The 27316-nt window shown below is 37.8% G+C and overlaps 1 protein-coding gene across 1 annotated transcript in view; it reads left to right on the top strand.

Annotated features, from left to right (window-relative positions):
• The window catches only part of arhgap32b (Rho GTPase activating protein 32b), a 76127-nt gene that overhangs the window by 42569 nt on the left and 6242 nt on the right, over positions 1–27316 (top strand). The window contains exons 7-21 of the mRNA XM_052103777.1: positions 6408–6500; positions 6662–6784; positions 7463–7540; positions 9615–9696; positions 11887–11937; positions 12946–13020; positions 20202–20351; positions 22998–23100; positions 23473–23617; positions 24197–24279; positions 24516–24623; positions 26254–26399; positions 26487–26688; positions 26832–26977; positions 27086–27160. Coding sequence (XP_051959737.1) covers positions 6408–6500; positions 6662–6784; positions 7463–7540; positions 9615–9696; positions 11887–11937; positions 12946–13020; positions 20202–20351; positions 22998–23100; positions 23473–23617; positions 24197–24279; positions 24516–24623; positions 26254–26399; positions 26487–26688; positions 26832–26977; positions 27086–27160 — 1660 coding nt within the window. The remainder of the gene's footprint in view (positions 1–6407; positions 6501–6661; positions 6785–7462; positions 7541–9614; positions 9697–11886; positions 11938–12945; positions 13021–20201; positions 20352–22997; positions 23101–23472; positions 23618–24196; positions 24280–24515; positions 24624–26253; positions 26400–26486; positions 26689–26831; positions 26978–27085; positions 27161–27316) is intronic.

Genomic DNA, 27316 nt, shown 5'->3' with positions numbered 1-27316 from the left:
ATATTTTAAATTATCGAAAAAACACTTAAAACAAGATACATTTACCTGAGAAGAAGCATATAAGATATTTAGACTTGCTTTTAGAGAATTTATGTTGAATGTAAGTATATTTTTTCTTTACTGCACAGCCAGAAGTATGAACAAGTGAAAAAATACACATATCAAAATACATGTATATTTAAGATACATTCTCTTAAAGCAAGTCTAAATATCTTATATGTTGCTTCTCAAGTAAATATATCTTGTTTTAAGGATTTTTAAATAATGTTAAATGGAAAAAAGACAAAAACACTTGATAAGAATAGGATTTTTTGCAGTGACATTTTTCAATAATTAAACAATAAAATTCCAAGTAGTTTTTCCCTTTTAATTCCCTGAATGTCATTTAGAGGTATTTTTAAAATATGATTTTGTCCTCTTTGTTGTTAGTAAGCACGTTTAATGCAACCTTTTAAATCGAGGCATAAGCTGAATAGTCGATTAAGAGCTAATGAGTAATCGCTGCAATAATCGCCCGAATAGTCGAATAATCATTCTAATAATCGTTAGATTAGTCAATTATAAAAATAATCGTTACTTGCAGCCCTAGTCTGTATAGTCTTCTTTGACATTATTATGCTTCCTTTGCAGCACCAGTTGGCCATAGTTTTACATTTTACATCTGTCTCTCCACTAATCTCAAGGAAGACAATGCTTTTTGCATTAATTACTGTAATATACTAATCATTGTAGATGTATATATTAGATTAGATGTATATATATATATATGATGTTTTTTAACACAAGACGTGTCTTATGTGAACCCCTCCTAAGAAATGCTTTTGATCGGAGAAACCCAAAACAATTATTTTAATACCCTCATTTATTTATGTTATTTTAATAACATTTGCATTACAGTGCATTCAGAAAGTATTCAGACACCTAAAATGCTTTACATTATTTATTTATTTCACATTTTTCAATCTACACTCCATACCCCATAGTGACGAAGCACAAAAATAGATTTTTGATAACTTTGCAAATTCATTAAAAAGGAAAAACTGAAATATCACATTGACATAAGTAATGAGACCCTTTTCTCATTTACTTAGGTGATTTTAAATTTAGCTCAGGTGCATCCCATTTCTCTGGATGTTTCTACACTTTGATTGGAGTCCAGCTGTGACAAATTCAATTGATTGGACATTATTTGGAAAGGCACACACCTGTCTATTTAAGGTCTCTCAGCATAAAATGCATATAAGAGCAAAAACCAAGCCATGAGATGAAAGGACCTGCCTTCAGATCTCAGAGGCATTATTGTGTCGAAGCACAGATCTGGGGAAGGCTACAAACTTTTTTTGGCTTCATTAAAGGTTCCCGAGAGCACAGTGGCCTCCATAATTCTTAAATGGAAGAAGTTTGGAAAAACCAGGATAAAGCAAAGCATTCACTAGACAAAACACTGGCGGCCAAAAGTTTGAAATAATGTACAGATTTTGCTGTTTCAGAAGGAAATTGATATTTTAATTCACCAAAGTGGCATTCAACTGATCAAAGTATAGTCAGGTCATTACTGATGTAAAAAACATCACCATCACTATTTGAAAAAGTAATTTTTGATGAAATCTAGACAGACCCCATTTCCAGCAGCCATCACTCCAACACCTTATCTTTAAGTAATCATGCTAAATTGCTAATTGTGGTACTAGATTGTACTAGAAAATAATGTGCCATTATATCAAGTAGTTTAAAATCAATTTGTAATAGTAATTTTCTCCCCAATTGGGAATGCCTAATGCGCTCCAAGTCCTCGTGGTGGCATAGTGACTCGACTCAGTCTGGGTGGCGGAGGACAAATCTCAGTTGTCTCTGAGACCATCAATCCACGTATCTTATTACGTGGTTACCGCGGAGACGTTGCGCGTGTGGAGGCTTCACGCTATTCTCCGCGGCATCCACGCACAACTCGCAATGCGCCCCACTGAGAGCGAGAACCACACATTATAGCGACCATGAGGAGGTTACCCCATGTGACTCTACCCTCCCTAGAAACCAGGGAAATTTGGTTGCTTAGGAGACCTGGCTGGAGTCACTCAGCATGCCCTGGATTCAAACTCACGACTCCAGGGGTGGTAGTCAGTGCCTTTACTTGCTGAGCTACCCAGGCCCCCAATTTTTCACATTATTATTGTAATGACTATACATTGTGATCAGTTGAATGCCACTTTGGTGAATAAAAGTACCAATTTCTTTCCATAAGAGCAAAATCTGTACATTTTTCCAAACTTTTGGACACCAGTGTACATCAGTCATTACGTCTGTGTTTTACTTAATGATAATAAAGCGTAAAAAAATTAAAAGGCGAGAAAGAAAGTGCTAAAAACCAGAGCACAGTTTCTCTTAATATTCCCAAAAATATTTCCAATCATACGCTTATTCCTTTGAAATCCGCACAGAACTTTCCGCACACCATTTCAAGTTGCCCTTAACGTCGTTCTGTTTCAAACGGATCGCCAAAAATACATCTTAAAATAAAGATCACGAAATTCATTAACAAACTTGCACACTCCTCCAATCTGGACTTTATGGCAGAGTGGCTAGACAGAAGACTCTCCTCAGTGCAAGACACATACATGAGAGCCCAATCGAAATATGAAAAAAGCACCTAAAGGACTCTTAGACTGTGAGAAACAAGATTCTTTGGTCTGATGAAATGAAAATGGAACTGTTTGGCCTCAATTCCAAGCTTCATGTCTGGAGGAAACCAGGCACTGCTCAACACCTATGCAATACCATCCCAACAGTAAAGCATGGTGGTGGTAGCTGTGGGGGTGTTTTTCAGCAGCAGGGACTGGGGGACTGGTCAGGGTTGAATGAAAGCTGAACACAGCAAAGCACAGAGATATTCTTAATGAAAGCCTTGTACAGAGTGCTCAGGACCTCAGAATGGGCTGAAAGTTCTCCTACCAACAGGACAATTACCCTAAGCACACAGCTGAGACAATGCAAGAGTAGCTTAGGGACAACTCTGTGAATGTCCTTGAGTGGCCCAGCCAGAGCCCGGACTTGAACCCAATTGAACATATCTGGAGAGACCTGAAAATAGTTGTCCACCGACTGTCCCCATCCAAACTGACAGAACTTGAGAGGATCTGCAGAGAAGAATGGCAGAAATCCCCAAAACCAGGTGTGAAAACTTGTCGCATCATTCCCAAAAAGACTTGAGGCTGTAATCACTGCCAAAGGTGCTTCGAGTTAATGGTCTGAATACTTATGTCAATGTGATATTTAAGTTTTTTTCTTTTTAATACATTTGTAAAGTTATCAAAAATGTGGGTTTTGCTTTGTAATTATGGAGTGTAGATTGATGTGAGAGAATTTTTTTTTTTAAAGCATTTTAGCATAAGGCTGCAACATAACAAAATGTAAAAACAAAAGAAGGGGTCTGAATATTTTGCACTGTGTATGTGTATATGCTCTGACTATGACAAGAAATGTTACCATTACATATCAGAGTTCATCAACATTTACACCATGAATTTCTATGGCATATAAAAAAATACACATAACCAAAATGTGCATTGAATGGCTGTCAGTGCTGGAATATTTACCAGGCTAATTTACATTATCAGAAAAAAATGCATGGAGCCAGATATCTGTTATAGAAAGGAGTTAACTGTGATTACTGGTCCCCTGATGTTTGTTACTGTGTAAAATATCATTAAGTGAAGCTTCAAGCTCTGTGAAACCAGGTCAAAAGACTGATGCAGATGCTTCTGTTATTGCAATTAAATCCTAAAATCTTCATGTTTGATGTCATTTAATTGGTGTATAATCCTTTAACATACAAAATATGCTTAGTGATTAAACTAGATCCTAAAATGGATGCTGTTGTCAGCTCATTGTAGCATTTCTAAAGTGGAAATATTGATATCTTGAGAGTGAAGATGTTTTGGAGTTTTTGACTTGCCTTGTCACTATGGCCACATATTGTACACACTGGAAAATTTTGGAGTTTCAACCACATTTAAATATGTGATTCCTTTAAAGTTTAGTTATTTGTGTGTACATAATTGAGTCCTCAGCTTGTGATGGTTGACATTGATAACAATAGTAACATTTTGGCATCTTGTTGCTGTAAACAAGAAGCGCGACACTAATTTGATTTAGTACTTACTATTTTTGTTCAAAGGAATATTAGTGACCCAAGACATATTATTGTCTAGTCATTTTTAGTAAACGACTGTAAACAGAGGTGCAAAATGTTGTTTATGCTTTAATATATTACGTATAAACAGTTCGCAAAGTATATATATATGTATGTATGTGTGTATATATATTTTTTCTCATTTTATAATAATAGTTTAGTCATCAAAACTATATATAAGAGTAATATATATATATATATATATATATATATATATATATATATATATATATACACTGATTAGCCACAACATTAAAACCACTTGCAGGTCAAGTGAATAACATTGATTATATCAATACAATGGCACCTGTCAAGGAGTTGGATATCTTAGGCAGCAAGTGAACAGTCAGTTCTTGAATTTAATGTGTTGGAAGCAGGAAAAATGGGCAAGCACAAGGATCTGAGCGACTTTGTCAAGGGCCAAATTGTGATGGCTAGATGACTGGGTCAGAGCATCTCCAAAACTGCAGGTCTTGTGGGGTGTTCCCAGTATGCAGTGGTTAGTACCTACTAAAAGTGGTCCAAGGAAGGACAACCAAGTGACAATGCCATGGGTGCCCAAGGCTCATTGATGCATGTGGGGAGCAAAGGTTTGCCTGTCTGGTACGATCCCACAGAAGAGCTACTATAGCACAAATTGCTGAAAAATGTAATGCTGGCCACGATAGAGAGGTGTCAGTACACATAGTGCATCGCAGCTGCAAAACCCATGCCATTGCTGACCCCTGTCCATTGCCGAAAGCACCAACAATGGGCATGTGAGCATCAGAACTGGACCATGGAGCAATGGATTAAGGTGGCCTGGTTTGATGTATCAAGTTTTCTTTTAGATCATGTGGAATGCCGGGTGGATATGCATCATTTACCTGGGGAAGAGATGGGAGCAGAATGCACTATGGAAAGAAGTCTGGCCGGTGGAGGCAGTGTGATGCTCTGGGCAATGTTCTTCGGCATTCATGTGGATGTTTCTTTGACACATACCACCTACCTAAAGATTGTTGCAGACCACGTACACCCCTTCATGGCAACTGTATTCCCTGATGGTAGTGGCCTCTTTCAGCAGATTAATGCACCCTGCCGCACTGCAAAAATTGTTCAGGAATGGTTTGAGGAACATGACAAAATAGTTAAAGGTGTTGAAATTCCCCAGATCTCAATCTGATTGAGCATCTATGGGATGTGCTGGACCAACAAGTCAGATCCATGGAGGCCCAACCTTGCTACTTACAGGACTTAAAGGATCTGCTGCTAACATCTTGGTGCCAGATACCACAGGAAACCTTCAGAGATCTTGTGAAGGCCATGCATCGACGAGTCAGAGCCGTTTTGGCAGCACGAGGAGGACCTACACGATATTAGGCAGGTGGTTTTAATGTTGTGGCTGATCGTTGTATAAAGTTTTCTAGGGTTTAACTGTAAGATTTTTGTAGATGAGCTCACATCCTCTTTGCTCTTATTTTCCACATGGAGAGAATTTATTATAATGGCTGTATTTTTAGATTGGGCTCTATGTGATAATTTTTAAAGAGGATGTACTGTTTTAGAGGGAGATGAGCAGTTGATGCATTAACTCTTTAATAGTCAAACTGATCTTTGAGCAGTATAAAATTAGACCGCTCCACCTCACCTTCTGTCATATGACTCCTTGTGAGAACATGTGGAATTATTATCAAGATCATTTTATAATTCAGGATGCAGCTGTTGCCATCTTAAACTTACATTGTTTTGTTTAAATAACTGCAGTCATTCTCATACACTTAATCTTTCTATAAAGCACGCACACCCAAAAATAAACTCTAAAACAATGAGAATTTTACACTGCTAATAAATGTATACCAAGCCCTTTACTTACTCTTTTACCTTTTTCTGAGTGTTGTTTAAATGCAATAAGGCATATTTTGCTCTTGCTTTGATGTCTCAAGGACTGAAGAGGAACAAGCAAACCTTCTGAACTATTGTTGACTTGCATACATTAAATATTTATAGATTTTATGCTACACTTTTTAATATGCAACCTATTTTAAGTATGTTTCTATCACTAAGTGTTGCCCATATAAGGCGACTGACTTTTAGAAAGCTACATTCCTTAAACCTACCCTACCATTTTATAATGAGAAAGTATGCAAACTCAAAACATTTGCTCTTCAATGCTCTCAATCTCCCTTGGAAGTTAGCATGCTTGTTAACCCTTCCTTTCACTTTTCTTCTTTCCTGATAGGCAGTTTCCCAAATGCTCATGGCTTACCTCTCCCGTCTCTCAGTAATTGCTGATAACAAAATCAACTGTGGGCCAGCCCTGACATGGATGGAGGTACTCTTTACATTTTGTTATTTCAGTACAGAGAGCTGATTGGTTTCTCTTTGATAATCAGTGAGGATGAATTTCACAAACCTTTCTTTACAAAATACTATTTTAATACTGCAATTAGCTTGTGTATCAGTTTTTGAATTAACTGACATTTATTTCTGCAGGTTGACAACAAAGGGAATCACTTGCTAGTACATGAGGAGTCCTCCATTAATGTTCCAGCTATCGCAGCGGCCCACGTCATCAAGCGCTACATTGCCCAGGCAGCTGATGAGCTGTCTTTTGAGGTGACTTGGCTAAAAATGAAGACAGCAACTGAAAAATTTGTTTTATTTTCAGTAGGACTGTCAATTGTTAATTGTATAATTAAAAAACAACAACAATTAATCATGCAAATTTTAAGTAAATTCCGTAAGAAATCAGCAAGCCATGAGAGGTTGTGTGGTACAGTGATTTTATCACAGCTTTTTGCAAAAGACTATGCTTCATAGCTCTTGACCCTCTGTCAGTGTTGTGCTATCCCGGACGAGCCCCCAATTATGTTACAACCAGTCGCAGGATCAGGACATAGATTTAAGGTCAAAAGTGGGTAGTTTAAGCAGCAAAATTGAGTGAAAGAGACACATTTTCTAAAGATGTTCAATACTCTTACCCAAGCAGGTCTAATTGGTGTGGATTTATAGGGGAGCTCGTCTCCCCTTGTCATGATGGTACAGGTTTACTACACCTATATTTGATTGAACAAAATATATAGAGGTAAAACAGAACAAAGGCTGCCTGCAGGCCAGCCAAAAAAAACACAACTTTTGATTTTGTTTCACCAAATAGACAGAGGGAAATAACAATTGACAGCCCTAATTTTCAGTATTGAAGATCTGTGATTGCTCTGCTAATAATTTTGTCAGGAGTGGTGTTAATGCATCTCTCTCTCTCTCTCTCTCTCTCTCTCTCTCTCTCTCTCTCAGGTGGGGGATATTGTTTCAGTAATAGACATGCCACCCAAAGAGGACACCACCTGGTGGAGAGGAAAGCATGGTTTCCAGGTTTGTTCTGTTTGATTTAGCCTTACTAGTTTAAGGTACATGGCAGTTAAGAAAATGTTCATTCTCTTGAGCAACCTACATTTAACTGTTTTTCTCAGTGATAATGGGGGATCAGAGTAACATGGGTTGTTCCTACATCAGATGGAGTCTGCAACCTTTAGCATACCTGGCCAGATCTTTGAGCAGAACTTAGCCATCACCCAGAAAGCACCAAAAACCTCAAGTTGATGTGATTTGTAATATTAATATTACCACTAACAAAATGACTCTGTTGTCAGTGTGTTTTTGGAAAATATGGTCTGTGTTTAAAAGAATTCAATAACAGTTAATAGCATTGCGCAGTTATGGCTAACTGGTTTCATTTCCAAGAGTGTGGCTCATTACCCACCCCAGGGAACATGTACAAACACACACATTTCTTGCCAAATCAAACTGCTCTCTCTTACTGGCCCACAAGCATATGCCCAGCATTTCTATCTTTGTTTGGCCCTTTATGTTTCAGTTTGTATTCAGTGCTGCTATAAAAGTTTTATTTTTGAGTGAACTATTCCAGATAAATAATACGTAGCTTACACATATTATAACTTGCCACGTTGGCAGCAATAGTACTTTGTAAAATAAATAAATAAATTATAATAATAATAAAAAGCAAATCCTAAACAGTCAAAATAGTCTCTACAAAACTTGGCAGGGATGAGTATATTGGGGGCTCAGAGACAGCCAAAGTAGTGGGGTCTGAGGGATCTTCTACCAAACGATTCAAATATTTCATCAAGACTTCATCAGTCGAGGGCACTTGGATATGAATATTAAAAGATAAGATCAACAGTTTGTTTTGAAGCTGAATGACAGCAGTCCAGTTTTTGTATTTAAATATTTGTACATTGTATGGAATGCAGGAAATAAAAGCGCGTCCAGCACTAGGGAATAATTGCGTAGCGCTGGACACGCTTTATTCCCAATCTAGAGAGAAATATTTCACTCTAGCACTGGGCATGCTTTATTGCACTATATCACTTAGCCAGGTGTCAGATAACTAGCACAAAGATGTCTTAGATCTCTGCCTGGATTGGATTGTCCTTCGGTAAAACCATAGTTAACAATATTTTTTTAATTACTTATTAACAACAATTACTCACAAACTCATAAGAAATGTCACCTATAGATATGTTGTTATTTTAGCGTGAATTTACTTTAAGCTGTTACTCTGATTTTCTATCTAATCATTACCTCTAATGATAGCACTGATCCCTCTTGTTTGAACGAGCCTTGTGATGGCTCAAACGCTTGTCTGCTTGTGTCTTTCTGCATGCATTTTAAGATGAGCGGAATAAGAAATTGTTCCTATCCTGCACAAGTATTTGCTAATATAGCCTTTTTATTTCACTTTGAATCTTATGATTATTGTTATTGTTAATGTTCATGGTAACCAAATGATAATATCCCTAGTTTAAAAAAAAAAAAAATTTATAATCGTTATTTTTGTGTGAGGATCAATACTTTTTATACAACATCAGTATCGGAAGTATCTTTACTTTAGGATCGATCCGCCCATCCCTACTAACAAGCTCAGCTTCAGGCATGTGATGTGAATCACTTCGCTTGTAAGCATCAAAGAATAAATTCTGATTGGACACATTTTTTATTTTTCCCTATTCGTTTGTAGATGAATTAGGAGTGGAAAGCGATTGAAAATACATAGGTAAAAAGTTAAAGAAATTAAATGAAAAAATGTTTAATTATTAGCCATGTTATGCCAGCAGAGAAGGCTTTGCTGGCCCTGAAAATTCACCACTGTTCAAAAGGCTGCCAATTCATCAAAGTTCACTTCTCACTTGACTTGCAGACCTAATATTGATATATAAATATCATATGCACTAATATTAGTGTATTTAAGTCTCTAGAATATAACATTTTAGCATAGTCACACAGAAAAGATTTCCTGCATGTGTTTTTATGTTATAACACTTTAGTATAACACCGGTGTGTTTCTGGATGTGCAGAATACATAAAATTATGAAGCCTTGGCATTTATGTCTCTGCTAGCTTTTTAAACCTTCTTTGCTCTCCACAGGTTGGCTTCTTTCCCAGCGAGTGTGTGGAGCTGATAAATGACAAGGTCCCGCAGTCTGTCACCAATTCAGTGCCAAAACCAGGTACCATAGCAAATACGTACACCAATGCATTCCTCAAATCCTGCCAGGATAGCTCATCAGTTCCTCAGCTCATGTCTATATTAACCATCCCATAATAGCCTGCTTCCACTGCAGGGTGTTATAAACAAAACCAACCCTATTAACATCATCAGGAAAGCAAATGCAAGGTCACGCTTGTTATTCAGAGTCAGATGCATTCATATTCCTCCTGAGGCAGTTGAAGCATTCAGTAAATGCTGGATTTTGAAAGCTAGCTTATGTGTTTCCATGAGATATGAATTATGTGAGTGAGAGATGGGGGCAAAGAAAATACTGTAAGAGGTGCCTTCAAGCCTATATGAAGAAAAGACTACAAGCTGCTATTTGATGTTGTGGAGCTTGACAGTCTTAGAAAGGAACCAATTGTTTTTTTTGTTTTGATTTTTCTGAAAGTGTCACTTCAAATTTCAAAACTCTTTGAAAAATTCAAAGAGTCATGCAAGATTTTCAGATTTCTAAGCACATTGTCAACATGCTGCATGGGAAATTTGTGGTTCACACCCAGCCCTACATGTGTCTATCCCTTTTTGTCCCTCTTTCACTTTGTCTCTTTTTCTCCTTCGTCTCTGTACCCCTTCCTGCCTCGCCATAGGAACGCTATGACCCTCTCTTTTTATCACCTTTATAATTGAATGTCTTTTGCACTGTTGTTGGCTTTCCATTATTTCATTCTGGTGTGTTGGAGGTCGCCGTATGTACCTTTTAATGTACATCAGACACTGTGGAACGGTGTGGCATGTGTACTATATCTCCTCTATTTATAGAACATTGAGCATACATCTAACTGGCCAAGCACTGAAAAGTCTAACTACAGACATCCCAAGTCTCCCGGAAGTTCCGGGAGTCTCCCGCGTATTGATAGCGGAATCAAGAGCGAGCGAGCAAGAGCGGTTAGACTGTGCTCCAAACCGTGTAGCGCGCACGGCAGAGAGGGAGAGAGCGAGAGACCTTGCGTGTGTGTGTGCGTGTGTGTGTATCAAGAAGTGCATGTAAGACAGAGAGCATCCTGATTGGCCTGTTTCGGTAAGTCAACCAATCAATTGTCAGTGTGGGCGGGCTTTTATCTCTTCTCCCGAACCTAATTAATCAGGACAGTGTATCTAGACACAGGAGCGCCATGGCAGAGGGAGAGTGCCCCAAAAAGCGAAAATATAAGACACATTTTACGCCAGACTACACGAAAGTGTACCCCTGTCTAATAAGAGTGAAACATAATGACAGTCTTGCACGCTGTACAGTTTGTAACAGTGACTTCAGCATTGCCCATGGCGGGTTAAATGATTGTAAAAGACATGTTGAGGTGAGTTAAACAACTTTCATTTCATGTGCATATTATTCAGGCCGGCTAGTTACCTAGGCAAAAATAGTTATTTTATTCATTCATTGTTCTGTTATTTTAAACTGGGGGGTCAGGGATACCTCCCTGAAATGACTTTTTGCAGGTTGGGATGCCTGTAACTATACAAACAACGTGATAAACAGCTGTCTGAAATGCAGTGTTGCTAGCTCACTATCCCAATGCGAGTAATGAATTTTGTCATGTTTGGAGTGGCCATGGACCATGCGGACTAAACCAAGCTTTTTATAGGAGGTCTGTTTACATCACAACTTGGACTGATCAACTTGCCAAGACCTCCAGAGAACTATCCATCATCTACAGATGTTTCTGTTTGGTTTCGGATGCCTTGTGTATCAAATCAATGCTAATAGGCATCCATGGAGGGGTGAATCACCATGACTCATCTGGCCAATCAGCGTGCTGTCTTGCGGTGGGTGGGAGGGTTCAATGGTACACAGTGTCTTGTGGGAGTAATATCATCACAAGATGCAATGACATGGCACAGCTCATGGTGCGTTTGGGTTGGAATTACAACACTGCTTTTTACTGGTTTATTATTAAGGGTAACGCAAGACTGGATTGAAGTACATGGAGTTTATAAGATTAGCTTTGCCACTGGAGAGACATAATAGCACATTGATTTCTGCTGTGGTTTAGCTTTTTTACTGCTTGTACACTTACTGACCTCCCTGTGGTATGTAATGTTTTTTAATGTATGTGGCATTGTTTTGCACTTGTTTGACAGTTCAGCCACAAACCTATTGCATGCAGGTGTAATGTATTTGACTGTGCTTCCCTCCACTGCTCCTCAGCGTCTCCCTGCTCTGGTCTGCGGCCGGCCTCCTGGAGTCTGTTCCCACCCTGTGCGTGCTGGTATACTCCCCCCAACACCTCCCTTTTTTCCTTAAAGGGATAGTTCACCCAAAAATGATTTACTCATATGATTACTAGGAATGGGAATCGTAAAGAATTAAACTATTCTAGTGCCGATTCCTCCTAATGATTAAATGGTTCTTTAACCGTTCCAGTAACGATTCCAGAAATTATTTAGGAAATTTTTAAACAATAATTTGAAAATGAGAAATACAATTCTTATTGTTTTTACTACTCTCTGCTACAGAGCAGATATAACAAATCAGAAATACACTTAATGCAATTCTTATAAAAGGTGTGTTTGCAGACCTTTTAGAGACATAAATACAGTCCAATAATAGAGTCTGATTTATACTTCTGCGTTGAATGTTCGAAAGAAAGATTCAATGGAAGTGATTGGTGACAGAGGCTAACATTCTGCCTAACATCTCCTTTTGTGTTCCACAAAAGAAAGAAAGTCATATGGGTTTGGAAAATCATGAGAGTGAGTAAATGATGACACAATTTTCATGTTTGGGTAAACTATCTCTTTAAACACACACCAACATATACACACGTACAGTCACACACCCTCCCTATTCTCTCTCTCTCTCTCTCTCTCTCTCTCTCTCTCTCACACACACACACACACAAACAAACACATGCACATATTTTCTCGCTTTATCTTTCTTTATCACACTTTCTCCCTGAATGCCTCAGTTGTCCTTTGACAGTATCATAAAACAGCATTTCTCTTCCATTGCAGCTTAGAGCACTTGGTAGCCATGTATATTTGTATTGAAGCGCATTTTACTGCACCAACTTGTTTATGATCAGTTTATGGCACCATCATTACAATTGTGAAATATTACCTAATGGACAGGAAATGTGAAGTGAGGAAATATAGAAATCCTCTCCTGAAAGAGTTTCAAGTGTCAAGCTAATAGAGAGCTGCATGTGCAGCTGTTTTTCTCATGTTCTCTAACTGGGTCCTCCCCTTCTCTCCTCCTGGCATGCAGATTTGGAGATGGAGAGTATAAAGCAGGACAGTGCATGGGCATCTGACCCATTAAAACCCTACAGGCTGAGCTCAGGTAGAGCAAAATTATCCATGTATTACGTTTTAACACAGACTAACCCCAAACTCCCCTGTGCATCTATGCACAGTCACTTCCACTCACTGGTCTTCTAAACACTACTGGCACTCCATAGTGTTAGAATAGTATCACTGGTCTTTCCTATCATCACAAGCAGAATGACTAACTTTAACCTGAATATTTAAATCTGTGATCACCCTCATGCTGTTTCAAATCCTGAAATCCTGACTCACTTCTGTAAGAACACTAAAAGAGAACAGTAAAGGGCAGATGGTTAGTCTCAGTCAACATTCACTATCACTGCATCTTCTTTTCCATACAATGATAGTGAAAGATGACTGAGGTTAACATTTTGTCTAACATCTCTTCTAGTGTTCCACTGAAAAAAGAAAGTCATATGGGTTTGGAACAACATAAGGGTGACTTAAAAACGTGGACTATCCCCTTTACCATACCAGGATCTGCTCTTATTTTGTGTGACAGTTAAGAAAAGGAGTCTTGTTTTTCACTTATCACACTTAGTGTCTCAGTGGCATGTGACTTTGAACCTTATGTCCTTTCTCATAGATTTGCCTTCATAGCATTCTGTCTCTCTTGCCCTGCATTATACCTGCATGTGAAAGCCTTTATCAATGTTTTGCATTTTATGTGGTCATATTGTAAACTGTCTTTTTTGACTATGTCCACACTTCAATACCTATGAGGTTCTTCTCCACAGATCTTGTCCAGTTTATGCTACACTTCCTCTGCTCTTTCAAATGCATTGTGTTTGCCAGACATTGTTAAAGGTTGTTTTGCAACACATTGTGGGGCTGATTTACATGACCCTTTATAAGAAAGGCTATAAAATAATCTCAGCTTTGTTCACTGACAATATGAACTACAGTCTCACCATGGTGACTCGAACACATTCTTGAGTGCTGCCTTAGTGCATGCTCAAATACAGCATACCTCTCAGCTCCCCTGCAGAGCTTTGACAAGCCTACCAAATGACACACAAATGCCTTATGAATCACTCACCTCATTAAGCAAATGCCCTGGGTAAATGGTTAACTTCACTATGTCCTATCATCTGTATTGTGGCACAGGTGGCATAACAGTGATAAAGGTTGTTGTAATGTTTTTTTTTACCAAGGAAAACTGGATATTTTAGGTTATGAAAACTTTGTATCCCTCACACTTTTACAAGTCCCCCCTTCACAATTATGGATTTATTCAGTCACAAAATAAGATTAGAGACTGAATTTAGTTTTGTTCCCATAAACTCAGATTTAGCAGGTCCTGCTCCAGATGTAGCTTCCTTCACTCCCTAACTTCCTTTTGGGGCACCAGTGTCTTCCTCTCAATGGAGCAAAGGGCAGCTGCCTCAGTGAACAAGCCAAGACAGCTGGAAGGATCTGTGCGAGTAAATGAGAGAGAAACCATATTAGAGTTACATGATAATATCGATCCTTTTGTCCTAGAGGGGATTGTGCGTTTCCTGACTGACCTGGTCTGAATGTAAGAGTAAAACACAGACTTTTCTTTGAACTTCAGCTAGATGTTAGGATTGGAGACCACTGGTTCATTTCTGGTTTTCATGACCCCTTTTTCTTTGCAGTGATTTAAACTTTACTTCAAAAAAGTATTTGGCCAAAAGGGAAGAAATATTTGGCCAAAAGGAAACCTTGATTGTACACATTTTTAGTAAGCCATTTCTCTTCTGTTTCAGAGATTGCATAGCTTTTGTCCATTATTAACACTGAGCCAGAGTTATTACCTTGCAAGTGTCTGAATATCTTTGTTTATTGTTTGACAGTTCAGCCACAAACCTATTGCTTTGGAGTCCAGTCCAGACAAGGTTGTCTTTGTCAAGTCCCTGTGGCTGCATTATGTCAATGTGTTTCATAAAAGCTGGATAGAACTTGGCCTTGGCATTAAATCGAGTTTCTTTAGAAATAAAGAATGTATTGTTGTTGCCCTTGTGGTGTAGTCAAATAAAAATGAAATGCCTTCCATATTTCATTCTAACCTCTTGCTTGGCTCTAATGTAACAGTTGGTGTGCACAGTAAATATTTTAAGGTGATTTTACCATATTTTGCTAATGTAATTATTATTTTTTTTAAATAATAATTTAATTTGCCGTCTTCTGCCTGTTTCCATTCAAATGGTCTGTTATCGATAAATATTGTGTGCCTGATGACATCATGTTTAAACATTTTGTTGCATAAGTTTGTTTATTGCAAAAGAAATATGCCCTTAAGCTGTTTCCATACAGAAATGTGTGTATATTGCTAATTGTGTACCTTTCACCTCCCAATGTCCCTAATTTTTCCCCACAAAGTTTTGGTAAAATGGGGAGAGGATTGAGACATTAATTTCACAAATAAATGCAATCAGAAGATGGAATTCCAATCAAAAGGGAGCAGTTGCCCTTCTGATAGGACTGTAATATTGGTCCTCCTGATGTTGCTTTATAAACTTTAGTGTCATAATGCAATTTACATTTTCTGAAGAAGCTCAGCAAATGTGATCCGATGTAAAGAGGGTTAGATTGAAAATATTTAAAAGTTTTAAAATGTTCAAAAGCTAGTTTGCTGAAAGTGAACTCAGCATTGGACAAATTGTTCTGATAGTTTATAGTCTTGAAAAAAGTGTAGAGCATTCTGAAAATATCATTCAGATGACTTTTTTCATCTACTGAACACTAAGTCTAATTTAAGTTTGTGTAAAGAAAAGAAAATTATATAGGACAAACAATATAATTTTTTAGTTTAGTAATTTAATTTTTTTAATGTAATGCTTTATTCGTTTTATAATTTATTTAACTTAATACAGGGAATTTTGCTGGCATTATTATAAAAAGTAAGCTAAACAATAATTTTATAGAACTGGGCTATATATGCCCATATAAGTGTTCCAAAAAAGCACACTGAAGCTTTTCTCCTTTTGTGTATTCTTTTTAATTTAAAGCATCTCTGTGCACAGAAATATGTTTTTTTGTATTGTGGGCCAATTCCGTGACTGCCGTCTATTATTTTGAATTGTGTGGAAAAGAAAAAACTTTAATAAGTAAATGGATGTCTACCGTGATTAAATTAATCGCAAAGAGTTGCCATTAATTTGTTCTCCATTATAAGAGATATTTGTGTTGGCACTCCTAAGTGTTCTGAAGTGTCCATGTTTGCGGCATCGGATCTGTGCAGGTATAGGCCCTACCGTTAAAATGGATCCATAATCACGTACAATAAATTGGCTTTCAATGATTTGTACCTTGTCGTCATGATCAACACAGGCTAAGGATTGTTGTTAATTCTGTGGTGTGACAATATTTTTACGTTAATGCCAATTTTCTCACACATTTTTTTCCCCAAACCAGTTTTTCACGACATTTTAAGTGTCAACATCGAGTTTTTGATGCTCTACATTTTGTTGCAAAAAAAAAAAACTTGTATGGAAACGTAGATAAGCGACATTCAACACTCGATATTGAATACCCGATAAATGCAACATTACCTGCAGGCTGAAACTATCTCGTTCTGGGTTGCACGAGCGCTCACGCCCCGATTACTGCAGTTAGAAGCCCGCACAGTTGAAAGTTGATATAAGGGGCTGGACAAACTCTTAGAGGAAAGAGAGAAGGGGGGAAAAGAGAAGAGGAAAGAATGCATGCTGACTACTAGCTTTAACCGGCTGACAGAAGAGAGAGAGAGAGGAGAGAGAGAGAGAGAGAGAGAGAGAGAGAGCGGTCTTGTGATGATTTTTAACGTTGTCTCAGGTCTATAAAAAGGATGCCGTTGTTGATAAAGCGCTGATTTTAAACTACATGTCTTTTTAATCGGTTATCTTCGCAACAACTGCTGCCAAAGTTCAGCATTCTTCACCTAGTCACAGTTTTCCCATCCTCGGATTCTTCCACGGATATTTCACATTTGAATCTAAGGTAAGATTTAATGTTGCTTTATTATTACCTCTAATACAATGGTTACAAGAGATAAAACAGCTGAAACTGTTTTTAAACAGCTGAATACTCGTGCACTAGGGTTTACTTAATCGTCTAAATACTTGCCGTTATTTGTTAAACTAGTATTGTTCTCCTTGAGACAAAACGCCCTTTCCGATAGATTTTGTGTTGTTGGTGCTGTTTTAAGTTATGTTTATATCATTTAAATTCGACATTAACTTAATGACTAAAGCTAGAGAGATTAATTTCAAACGTCACCCAAACTCACGCCAAAAAAAAAACAAACAAAAAAAAAAAAAACATCTAACCAAAGCTTTGAGGAGGGGAATAAAATCATATAATGCAGTCGGGCACGTTGTGATGTGACGTCACCAGTGTCTCAGCGGGGGTTAAGTGCAGCCTCGAGCACATTTTGGTTCTGTTGGAAAATAAATACTGTAGCATCTTTTCAATTTATGATTGGGCATGACTTCCCGGTAGTGTTTAAAGAATATAACACTCTGCTCAGAGTCATTCCTGTTTGGCCTAGCTCACCTTATTTAGAATCACTTTGGGCAGGGGAGGCACGCTGAAATCTGCTTTTTGTTATTTGGTAGAATGAAAATGTACTTTATAAGAAATGTGATGTAAAATATATTCACCAATTTCTCCAAAGAAAATAACTAAATTGTTCCTAGAGGCAAAAAGTCAAATAACAGTTGTTGATCCAGTGTGAAATAACTGAAAGTGGTCTTATGTGTGCTCTTATCTCATTAAGCCTTTATAAAATCACCCAGTCATTTAATCTCAAAGAAAACATCTGTTATAATAGTAGTACTATGGTATAACATTGTAATCAATTTCTTTATTTTATGTTTTTTTTAAAGTAGCGGATAGTTGTACTGTGTAACATATTACTATATAGTACCACCATGGTGAATTGCTTTAAAACTGGCTTCTGCCAAAAATCATGGTTAGTACAATATTACTATAGTAAAACCATGTTTAATTTTACCCATTTAATTTAGAACTCACTGACAGTCACCATGACTAAATCACTGTGAGGAATTCAAACTTTTTATTTATTTTTATTTTTATTTATTATTATAAGGAGAATTTAAGAAAATATCATGGGAAAAAGTGGGACAAAAGGTGGAATCGAACCCAGGTCCTCCATACCAGAGGAAAAAAAAAAAAAAAAACATTTACCCACCGTCATCACATCCCACACCACTGCAGCAACACTAGGGGTTCAGCTTGTCTTCAATTTCAGTTTTTCCACTAGACTATTGGAGTGCAAATATCCCTGCAGTGTGGCTAGTGCTATTTACACCTAATGCAAATAGTAACTTAGATGTATCTTTATACACAAAAGTTCTCAAATTCACAGCCTAATCTTCCCCACTTTTTAATTTTCAAATCTCTTTATTATACTAAAATCTAAGAAAAGAGGCAGATACACTACAAATTTGTTTTAAACAAAAGTCTGTAAAAAGTCTGCTTTTGTCCCATGTATTTTTATCCTTACACCAAACTGCTTTTGTCCCATATTTTTTATCCTATTTTTTTTGACTGTATGAAAAACGTAATGTGAGTACTTATTGTTGTCCTGCATATGTATGTACAATTACCTTTTCTTGTGGAGACTGGAGGGAACTTTCTGTAGCAACAGAATAGCACATGCATACAGCTAGACTTATCACACTTCTGCTTGCAGCTTCTCTGGGTTTTAGTACATGCCTATGTTTAGATTTTTCAAAATAAGAGGATCTGTGAATCTGTTTTTTATTGACCCTAAAGAGGAGAACAGGACATTTATATATTGTCCTCTTTTATTATTAACCTTACTGGATATAAGAGAATTAATTGCCTTCGTACCGGTTGCAACCTCTGGTTTTGATACTTTTCATAAGGAACAAAATATTGAGTAATGTTCCTTTTAAAAGTTAATGGCTCACAAAGGAGCAGCCATTGATGAGATCACAGCTGGCAGATATCCCCTGCCATGTCCACTTTGGCTTCAGTGTACCGAGATCACACATCCTTCAAATCAAAAGGGAGTGTTTAAAAAAAAAAAAAAAAAAAAATTATATTTGCAATTATTTTGCTAACCAAAATTGCTCCGCCTTCTGCAAACTCCATCACACATGCCCACACATATAAACACAAACACAGATTGACCATCATGCTTTTCAGGAATTCCACAGAATTTATAGTGTCTCAGACAGTATTTCTGGCAACAGATTGTGGGCTGATCCAGAAGGCTTCAATATCCAAACAGTTTTTGGTTAGTTTTGGTAAAAACAAAACAAAGAGAACAGAATATTCTAAATTGGCTCCAATATGCAATTGCCCAGGAAGTCCTCAATTTTTGTCGGTGTACAGGCAGATTTTAAAGCAAATATAGTGGAATTATTGTGGTGCACTTGTGCTTTCCTGTTTAATCCTTGACATTTCTCTGTTTTCTCACTGATATTTGTCTTCATTGGCATCCTAGGTCTCATACAAATTCTAGGCCAGACTGCTGGAATTATCATTATTATTTTTCTCATGGCTGTTACTGTCAGTATGTAATGTCAGCACAAGCTGCTCAGGAGACCAAATAGCTTGAGATGTCATTCCTGCTTCTTGGCCTCCTTCAAAAATCAAATGAAAGGAAACATTTATTACTTTCTTTAAAAGACTTCCACAGATGTTGTATGTCAGCCAATCATCATGCAATCAATTTTCAGAGCTGAGCCTCTGTGCTGTAATTCATAATTTACATGTTATAATATTAAACTTATGGCTGTTCAGTTTGCTTTATTTACAAATTAGAAAGCAGCTTGGTTCAGTATTGCTGTACCAGATGTACTACAAACACCCAAATAATAGTACTTTTGCCAGAACAATTTGAATCCATTTTGGGGTGGATGCACTAGTTCTGCTTGGCTGCTGAAAAAGCCTTTTTGTGTTTCAGGTTGTGACAAAATTTACAATGGAGGATTTGGAAAATTCCTTCTGTAAAGGAACAAAGACACTAATAATCCTAAATCAATTCTTTTCACACAACCCTGTGGTTTGTTTCACTTTTCATTTCATAAGATCTTGGCTCACTTACATGGTGTAGCTGGCACCGGCCTGTGCTAAAAAACAGATCTTTCTTGGGTTCATTATTGCCATATTACTTGTAATTCAGGGTGCGTCATTAGTTTCCCTGACATGTAAAATTACTAACGGTGTTTATTTCTGTTTATTTTCATTTTTATAATTCAGTGTCCAAGAAACACGGAAAACTGATAACGTTTCTGCGCACATTCATGAAGTCCAGGCCGACCAAACAGAAGCTGAAGCAGAGAGGTATCCTCAGGGAGAGGGTCTTTGGCTGCGACCTGGGAGAACATCTCCTCAACTCAGGCCATGATGGTAAGCTTGCCCCCTTCTGGCCATTCTCAATAACTTGCTCATTTTGTTTCAACCATTGTTCAATGGTTTAGCTTGACACCAGCCTTAGTGGCTTTCATACTGGGTACATGTGATATTGTTCCCGGCGCCCCATGTAGGCTTGGTCTGGTTTCAGACTCACGCATTCTGTCAAACCCTGGTGTGTTTACATACAACTTGTGTCATGACAATCGTGCACAGTGCACATGATGGAAAACACAATGTGGGTATAACTATTATTTTACAGATGTGCATGTACAGGAGAAGGCTTTTTTTTAAGAGACTCATTGGCTGCCCTGCATACATTGCACGCTTGCTCCCGCATGTATCTTAAAGGTATCTCACCTGTTCTGTGTCCCACAACATTCCCCTACCACTCCTGGTGCACATGTGTATGTGCAACTGATTATGTTGTTATACTTAAATCTGCAAAAATGCATACAGTTGTTATTTTACTTCTTGAGCAAGTGCAAACTCATGCAAACCACGCCACAGTTCCATTAAAACTGAGCTCCGACCACCTCCTTCAGGTAGTCTAGGGTTCGGTATGCTGATTTGGACAACACTGCCAGTGTGAAAGCCCTTTTAACACTGAGTGGGTGGGCTGGAGAGCAGACCCACCCCACCCCCTCCAGAATAGCCCTTGGATGTGCCTGCCTGGTTTGCCAACCGATTGATTGGCTTAAAGGGGTGGAAAGTCAGGAATAATGGTTAGGGAGCCATGTCTGGAAATGCATTCCCCATTGATTTAAAGTTCCATGGCAGCTTCAGCACTTGCTCCATTTGCGTGTCTCCAAATCTTCCCTTGAGCTATTACCTGACCCTACAATGTAATCCTTGTCCTTTTCAAACGGTCTCCTCGCAACTTGTGAAAAAAAACCTAAGCTTTTATTAAAATGCTTAAGAGATTTCATTTGTTGTCAGAGGAGCAAAGAAATGCAGACATGCTCTGTATCCACAAACCAGAGACGCTTCCAGTCATAAAAAAAAAAAAAAAACATTCCTGAAACTGCTACAAAAGATCACCAACTGTGGCGAGTTGGAGTGTACAGATGAGTGTGTTAAAAGACAAGTCTTTAGGTTCACTACCTAGATCTGAGCCCTGTGCCCCCTCCACTGTCCTTCCCTACTCATGAGCACACATACCTTTAAATGTGTTTATGAAGCAGGTGAAGGCAGATTGCTCTCCATGTCAGATGCTGTGATCTCAAAGAAACATGAGAATACAGGGATGAACACTTTGTTCAAGTAGTGAGCCAGTAGTATGGGTCAGTCACATTAGCGTAAAGCTCTTCAGATCTCCATGCATTGCAAAACAAAATATCCAGTTTCTTTTTATGTTTCCCATTTGATGGCATAAGCATTTTGACTTATTTCTTGCTTTGATGCATTTTGAACACATTGATTGATTTTTAAGATAACGTAGCTTAGAGATGGAACTTCTGGAGGATTTTTTGCTTCAGACTGCTATGTGAGGAATGTAGATGAACAGCTGCCTCTGAGAGACTGAGACTCACTCATCAGCCGGATAAAGATTTTCAAGAGCAGGAGGCCTGTCAAGGTTGTCTGCATCTCTGTGACCAAGATTCTTCTGAGTAAAGTTGGAGATCTGGAGTATATCTATTGTTACTGGAGCAAATATGAACTAATAAACTCTTATGTTAACCATGTCTTATTATGGTTAACAAAAACTCATTTAAAGTATTTTCATAAACTAAAACAAAAATAAAAACCAACATTATTTGGGGGGGATTAAACTAAATGATAATACTTTTTCATTAATCAAAATCCAAAACGAGCTAAAATAAAAATGACTACGAATTACGTTTATTTTTACGTTTATGTTTGAAACAGTTGAAACCTTTATGGCATCTAGCATTTAAATTATATCAGTTAGTGTATTAACTTGGCTGCCCTAAAATACAAAAAAAGTCAAACAAAAACTTGAAGCTGTAACCTTTTCTGTCTTAAAATACTTTCTCCTATCCCAGCTTAATATGCAGAAATTACTATTAGTAAGCCATTCATAGGTTAATTTTCTCAAACTGTAAACAGTTTCTGTTGAAAATGACTGTTTCTTTTGAGCGACCCGCTTAGACCCACCCCAACAATGTTTTTCAACCAATGGTGTGAGTTGGGGGTGGGATTATCTCTTTGATACAGATGGGGGACGTATTCAGAAACCAGTTTTGAAAAAAATAAAATAAAAATGAGCAATTCCGTTTGGTGTAGATATTACATTTTTCAGCTTTAAACTAAACTGAAACAATAAAACGCTGAAAAAACTCAACTATAAATGAAAACTGATGAAAACTAAACTAACTTGAAAGGACAAATTGAAAATAAGATGTAACTTTTATAAATATAATAACCCTGATGTGAACTCAATAAACTGCTTATACAAGAGAGTCTATCATGTACATGTTATCTGATAATCAGGTCCAGTTAACTGCCATCACCCCGTGCAGTGCTGTGCTGCACTGCAGCAGTTGTCCAGTTTATATATATCATGACAAATCCAAGAAGATTGTTGAAATATCGGTGCACAAAAATATCTGGCATTTTGACAAGTCTCACACTTTTCATGCCAAAAAGGATGCTCCAGTAACATTTTGTCTAAACCTCTAGTCCCCCAGGTACTCAAGAGTTGCACTGAGTTCATTGAGAAACATGGAGTTGTTGATGGAATGTACCGTCTCTCTGGGATTGCTTCCAACATTCAGAAGCTGCGGTAGGATATAAACACACTCCTCTTATTAAGTAGCAGAGATAGGGATTTATCATACTGCACAAGAAACTCTGAATACAAAGACTGAATATAAAGCGGCTGCTAATTATATTTAGTGATTGGAATGTTTGTATGAATCTAGATACAAGAGGAAGTGAGTGGACCAGAGATTAAATGGGGTTTATTACCATAGGTCCAGGAAAAGTTGACTCTGAATGTATAATGGCAATGCATAATTGCATGTTAACTTGCTCTATCATATGTTGATGTTAGTAGCACAGGGTAAATTATTGGTTAAAATGTAAATTAACAACAATGTCCATGCATGTCATTATGTATCATAATCTATTACTTCAAAACACTCTCTCATTTTAGGCATGAGTTTGACTCTGAACAGATCCCAGATCTGACAAAAGATGTTTATATCCAGGACATACACTGTGTGGGTTCCCTGTGCAAGCTTTATTTTCGAGAGCTTCCCAACCCACTTCTCACCTACCAGTTGTATGAGAAATTCTCGGTAAGCACTTACACCAGAGAGACCATTAAAAAACCTTTTCTCACTCACACACACTCTTTATCATACAATTAATTCTGGGTGAGAGAACCATTATATCAGAACAATAAGTCTATACTTATGATATCACAACCTTTCTAGTTTAGTTCTTGGTGTGACAGTATGCGTGGGTCTCTTATCTGAGACTGGCAAAACTGTGCAGTAGTCACTGAAGAGCTTAGAGTATTCATTCTATTGATTGGGTTTAATGCTTATGCAAAGTGCATTGGTTATTTTTTTAGAGTCTTTGCTTACTTTACAAGCAGTTCATCTGTATTCAAAACAAAACACTGACATTTACAACAGAGATAAAAGTCTTTGCAAATGGAAAAGGCCAGAGCAGGGTGGATAAATGTTTTCAGGTTGCTATGGGGGCAGTGAAACTGGATTTGACAGTAGAGGGGGACTTTCCATTTGCTTTTGTCCACTCAGCAGTATATTGTGAACATGCATCCCTTAGCTGGATTGTGTTTGAGAGTATTTTTGTTGGTCGTTGTTCTGGATGCAGTGACACTGATATACATCCGCTCTGCTCCTTTTTAGGAGGCTGTGTCAGCAGCCACAGATGAGGAGAGGCTGATCAAAATACATGATGTCATTCAGCAGTTGCCGCCTCCGCATTATAGGTTTGTAAATTACCACAGTGCCCTCTGCAGTTTGCCAGAGGACTCACAGTTCAATATGGCCTCATATTTCAAATGTTGCAGCTTTAAACTTTTGCATTAATGATACTTATTGAATTACTAATGCAGTTACAACTCTGTTAACATAAATGGATATCCAGTTGTTATGCCAGTTCTATGTAGCATATGCTTTTAATGGATCAATAGTTTTAATGCTTAGTATTTCTGCTTTTTTTAAGGACCTTAGAGTTTCTTATGAGACATCTGTCATGCTTGGCCACTTTCAGCTATGTAACAAATATGCATACAAAGAATTTGGCCATCGTTTGGGCGCCCAACTTACTGAGGTAAGATATCTGCATGATAAAATGTGCCTTTACTGCACAACACAGTAAAAAACAGTTACATTTGGTAAGTAATTTTTCAAATTCAGTTTCTATGATCTCTCCTGTGACAGATGGGTTTGGCTCAGCTATTCTTGCATTCAGGGAAAACTATGTGAAAAAAGGCAGTAACTACAAAATTCACCCTAAAACTAGGGCTGGGCGATATGGCCAAAATATTTATCACGATATACATTTAAATTTTTTATTTTTATTTCAAAGTTGAAGGAAGAAAAGAAGAAAAAATTAATTCTAAACAGTCAAAATAGTCTCTTCAAAACTGCACAGGGGGTCCAGAGATGGCCAAAGCAGTGGGGTCTGTGGGATCTTTTACCAGTTTTACCGTCTTTTACCATTTATCAATTGAAAATGAATGTTAAAAGATCATCTGTTTGTTCTGAAGCATAGTGACAGCAATATTGTTAAAATATTTTTACATTAAAATTAAATATTTTTATATTTCTTTAGATTCAGATACACAAGTATTGGGCATAGAAGCCCTTGTGACTGTGGAATGATGCATGTGGGTTCAGGGGTGTCCCGAGAGAAGATTTTAAAAATGTTTTTAAAAATAAATGTAAAAAACATTTGTATATTTTCAATAAAGTGAGAGACTAGTCTGCCAACTAGTAATTTTAGTCTTTCCTTATTCATTCCAGACATCTAATTTATTTTCACAAAATTAGAACAGAAATCAATTTGTTTATTATTAAAGGCTCATAACATGCTGATTAATAAAGATACATTTAGAAGGGAAAAATTTTGGTCTTAAAGGTGCTTTGAAACCACGTTAACTCTTGCGGCGCTTCATGTCTACACACATGCAAGGAAAAGAGGCAACGTGTGTGGAGCGGGACAGGGCAGAAATGATGCATGTTTGTTGCTAGAGAAAAATATTCACGATTACAGCGCAGAAAGATCAGAGCTGTTGTCCACATCACTGTTGATCTGTCATGTTCTTCACTAGAGATGATGAGAGGGCGCAACCGTTGTAATGAAGTCTTGCTGTGCGGATGGATTGTCCGACGTATCGTAATGGTTAGCAAGGCAGCTAGCATTAGCAAGTTCATCCAGTCTGACCCTACGTAACCACTGGCGCGTTGTGAGCGAAGCTGAGAGCGTTTTCAATTCATTCCTATGAAAGCCGAGCGTTATGCTCGCTAGGTGGATCGTTGAAATGGCAGTGGTGCGTTGCAAGCTCTCGCCTAGTGCTGTGAGCGCCTTTGAGCAGATTTTGTCTGCCCCTGTGGAAATGCAGCCTGAGAAAACCGAACTGCTTGTGTTTTAGTGACGCAGTAAATATCGAAAATTCCTCAAAAGCTTATCGTGGATTTTCTTTATCGTGATATATATCAATATCATTTTATTGCCCAGTCCTACCTAAAACCAAAAAACTTTGAAGGAATTTATATCAGAGTCCTTTTGATTTTTCTAACTGTGTTTTGTCCTTGTGGGGCATTTCAAGTGTTATTTATTTCCTTTTGTTAATATAAATGTGGGGAAAAAATATAATTGCCTCAATCCATGTTATCTTAACCTGACTATAAACCCCAGAATTCATAATTGTTTTTGCCTTTTATTCTATATCAATAAGGTCAAAGCAGATTGAATCAGCTTGCTTCAGCGGTACAGCAGCCTTCATGGAGGTGCGAATACAGTCAGTTGTGGTGGAGTTCATCCTTAATCATGTGGATGTTCTCTTCAGTCCTAAACTTAGCTCACTCATACGAGAGGGAACAGGTAAATTCATTTAGATTTCTATTTCTGTTTCCTATGTTTTTGAATATTTTTTATGTTTAATTAATTTCTTTGTTTTTGCCTGCTTAGGACACAACTCATTGTCTCGGCCAAAATCTTTGCTGGTGCCCTCCCCCTCTACAAAGCTGCTAACACTAGAGGAGGCACAAGCACGTACCCAGGCACAGATAAACTCCCCCATCACTGCAGACAGCAAGTACATTGAGGTGGGCGAGGGGCCCGCAGCCTTACAGGGAAAATTCCACACAGTCATTGAATTCCCCTCTGAGAGGTATATTGCAAGCTTTAAAGCCTTTATCCATGTCAGTGTCTGTATTACATTTTTTTATATTGCCATAAAGAATAAAGAGAGTGACTGTGTGCCTGCTATTCTCATAAATATACATTTTTGTACCTACTGTCATTGTTTCCTAGGAAAAGGCAGCCCATTAAGTCTAAAAAGTCCCCAGTTGGCAGTTGGCGGTCCTTTTTCAACCTGGGCAAATCCTCCTCGATGTCTAAACGCAAACTACACCGCAATCCCAGTGAACCAAACGAACTTAAGGCCATGGCATTGGCTGGTTAGTATTTTGCCATAATGTCATCAGATACCTATTAAGCAGAGCTCTGCTCAGTCATATATAAACAGATTAAATTAATTTCTCTGTTCTCACTTAAATTTTACTTAGGAGGAAGAGGAGACACTGGTACTCTTCGGTCTGCCAAAAGTGAGGAGTCGCTCACATCTCTACATAATGTTGAAGGTAACGGTGTACTTGAGAACAGTGGCATTTTAGAAATCTAAAGAGTCACGTTGTAAATCAAATAAAAGGAAAGAAAAGGTTGCAGACTGTGTCCATAGAAAAAATCCTAAAAAGTTCTATAATTTTTGTTGTACAGAGGACAAAGAGTGCTCATTG

This window comes from Xyrauchen texanus, chromosome 34 (genome assembly GCF_025860055.1).
Source record: "Xyrauchen texanus isolate HMW12.3.18 chromosome 34, RBS_HiC_50CHRs, whole genome shotgun sequence".
NCBI classification, from domain to species: Eukaryota; Metazoa; Chordata; class Actinopteri; order Cypriniformes; family Catostomidae; genus Xyrauchen; species Xyrauchen texanus.
This window is presented reverse-complemented; position numbering and strand designations above follow the sequence as displayed.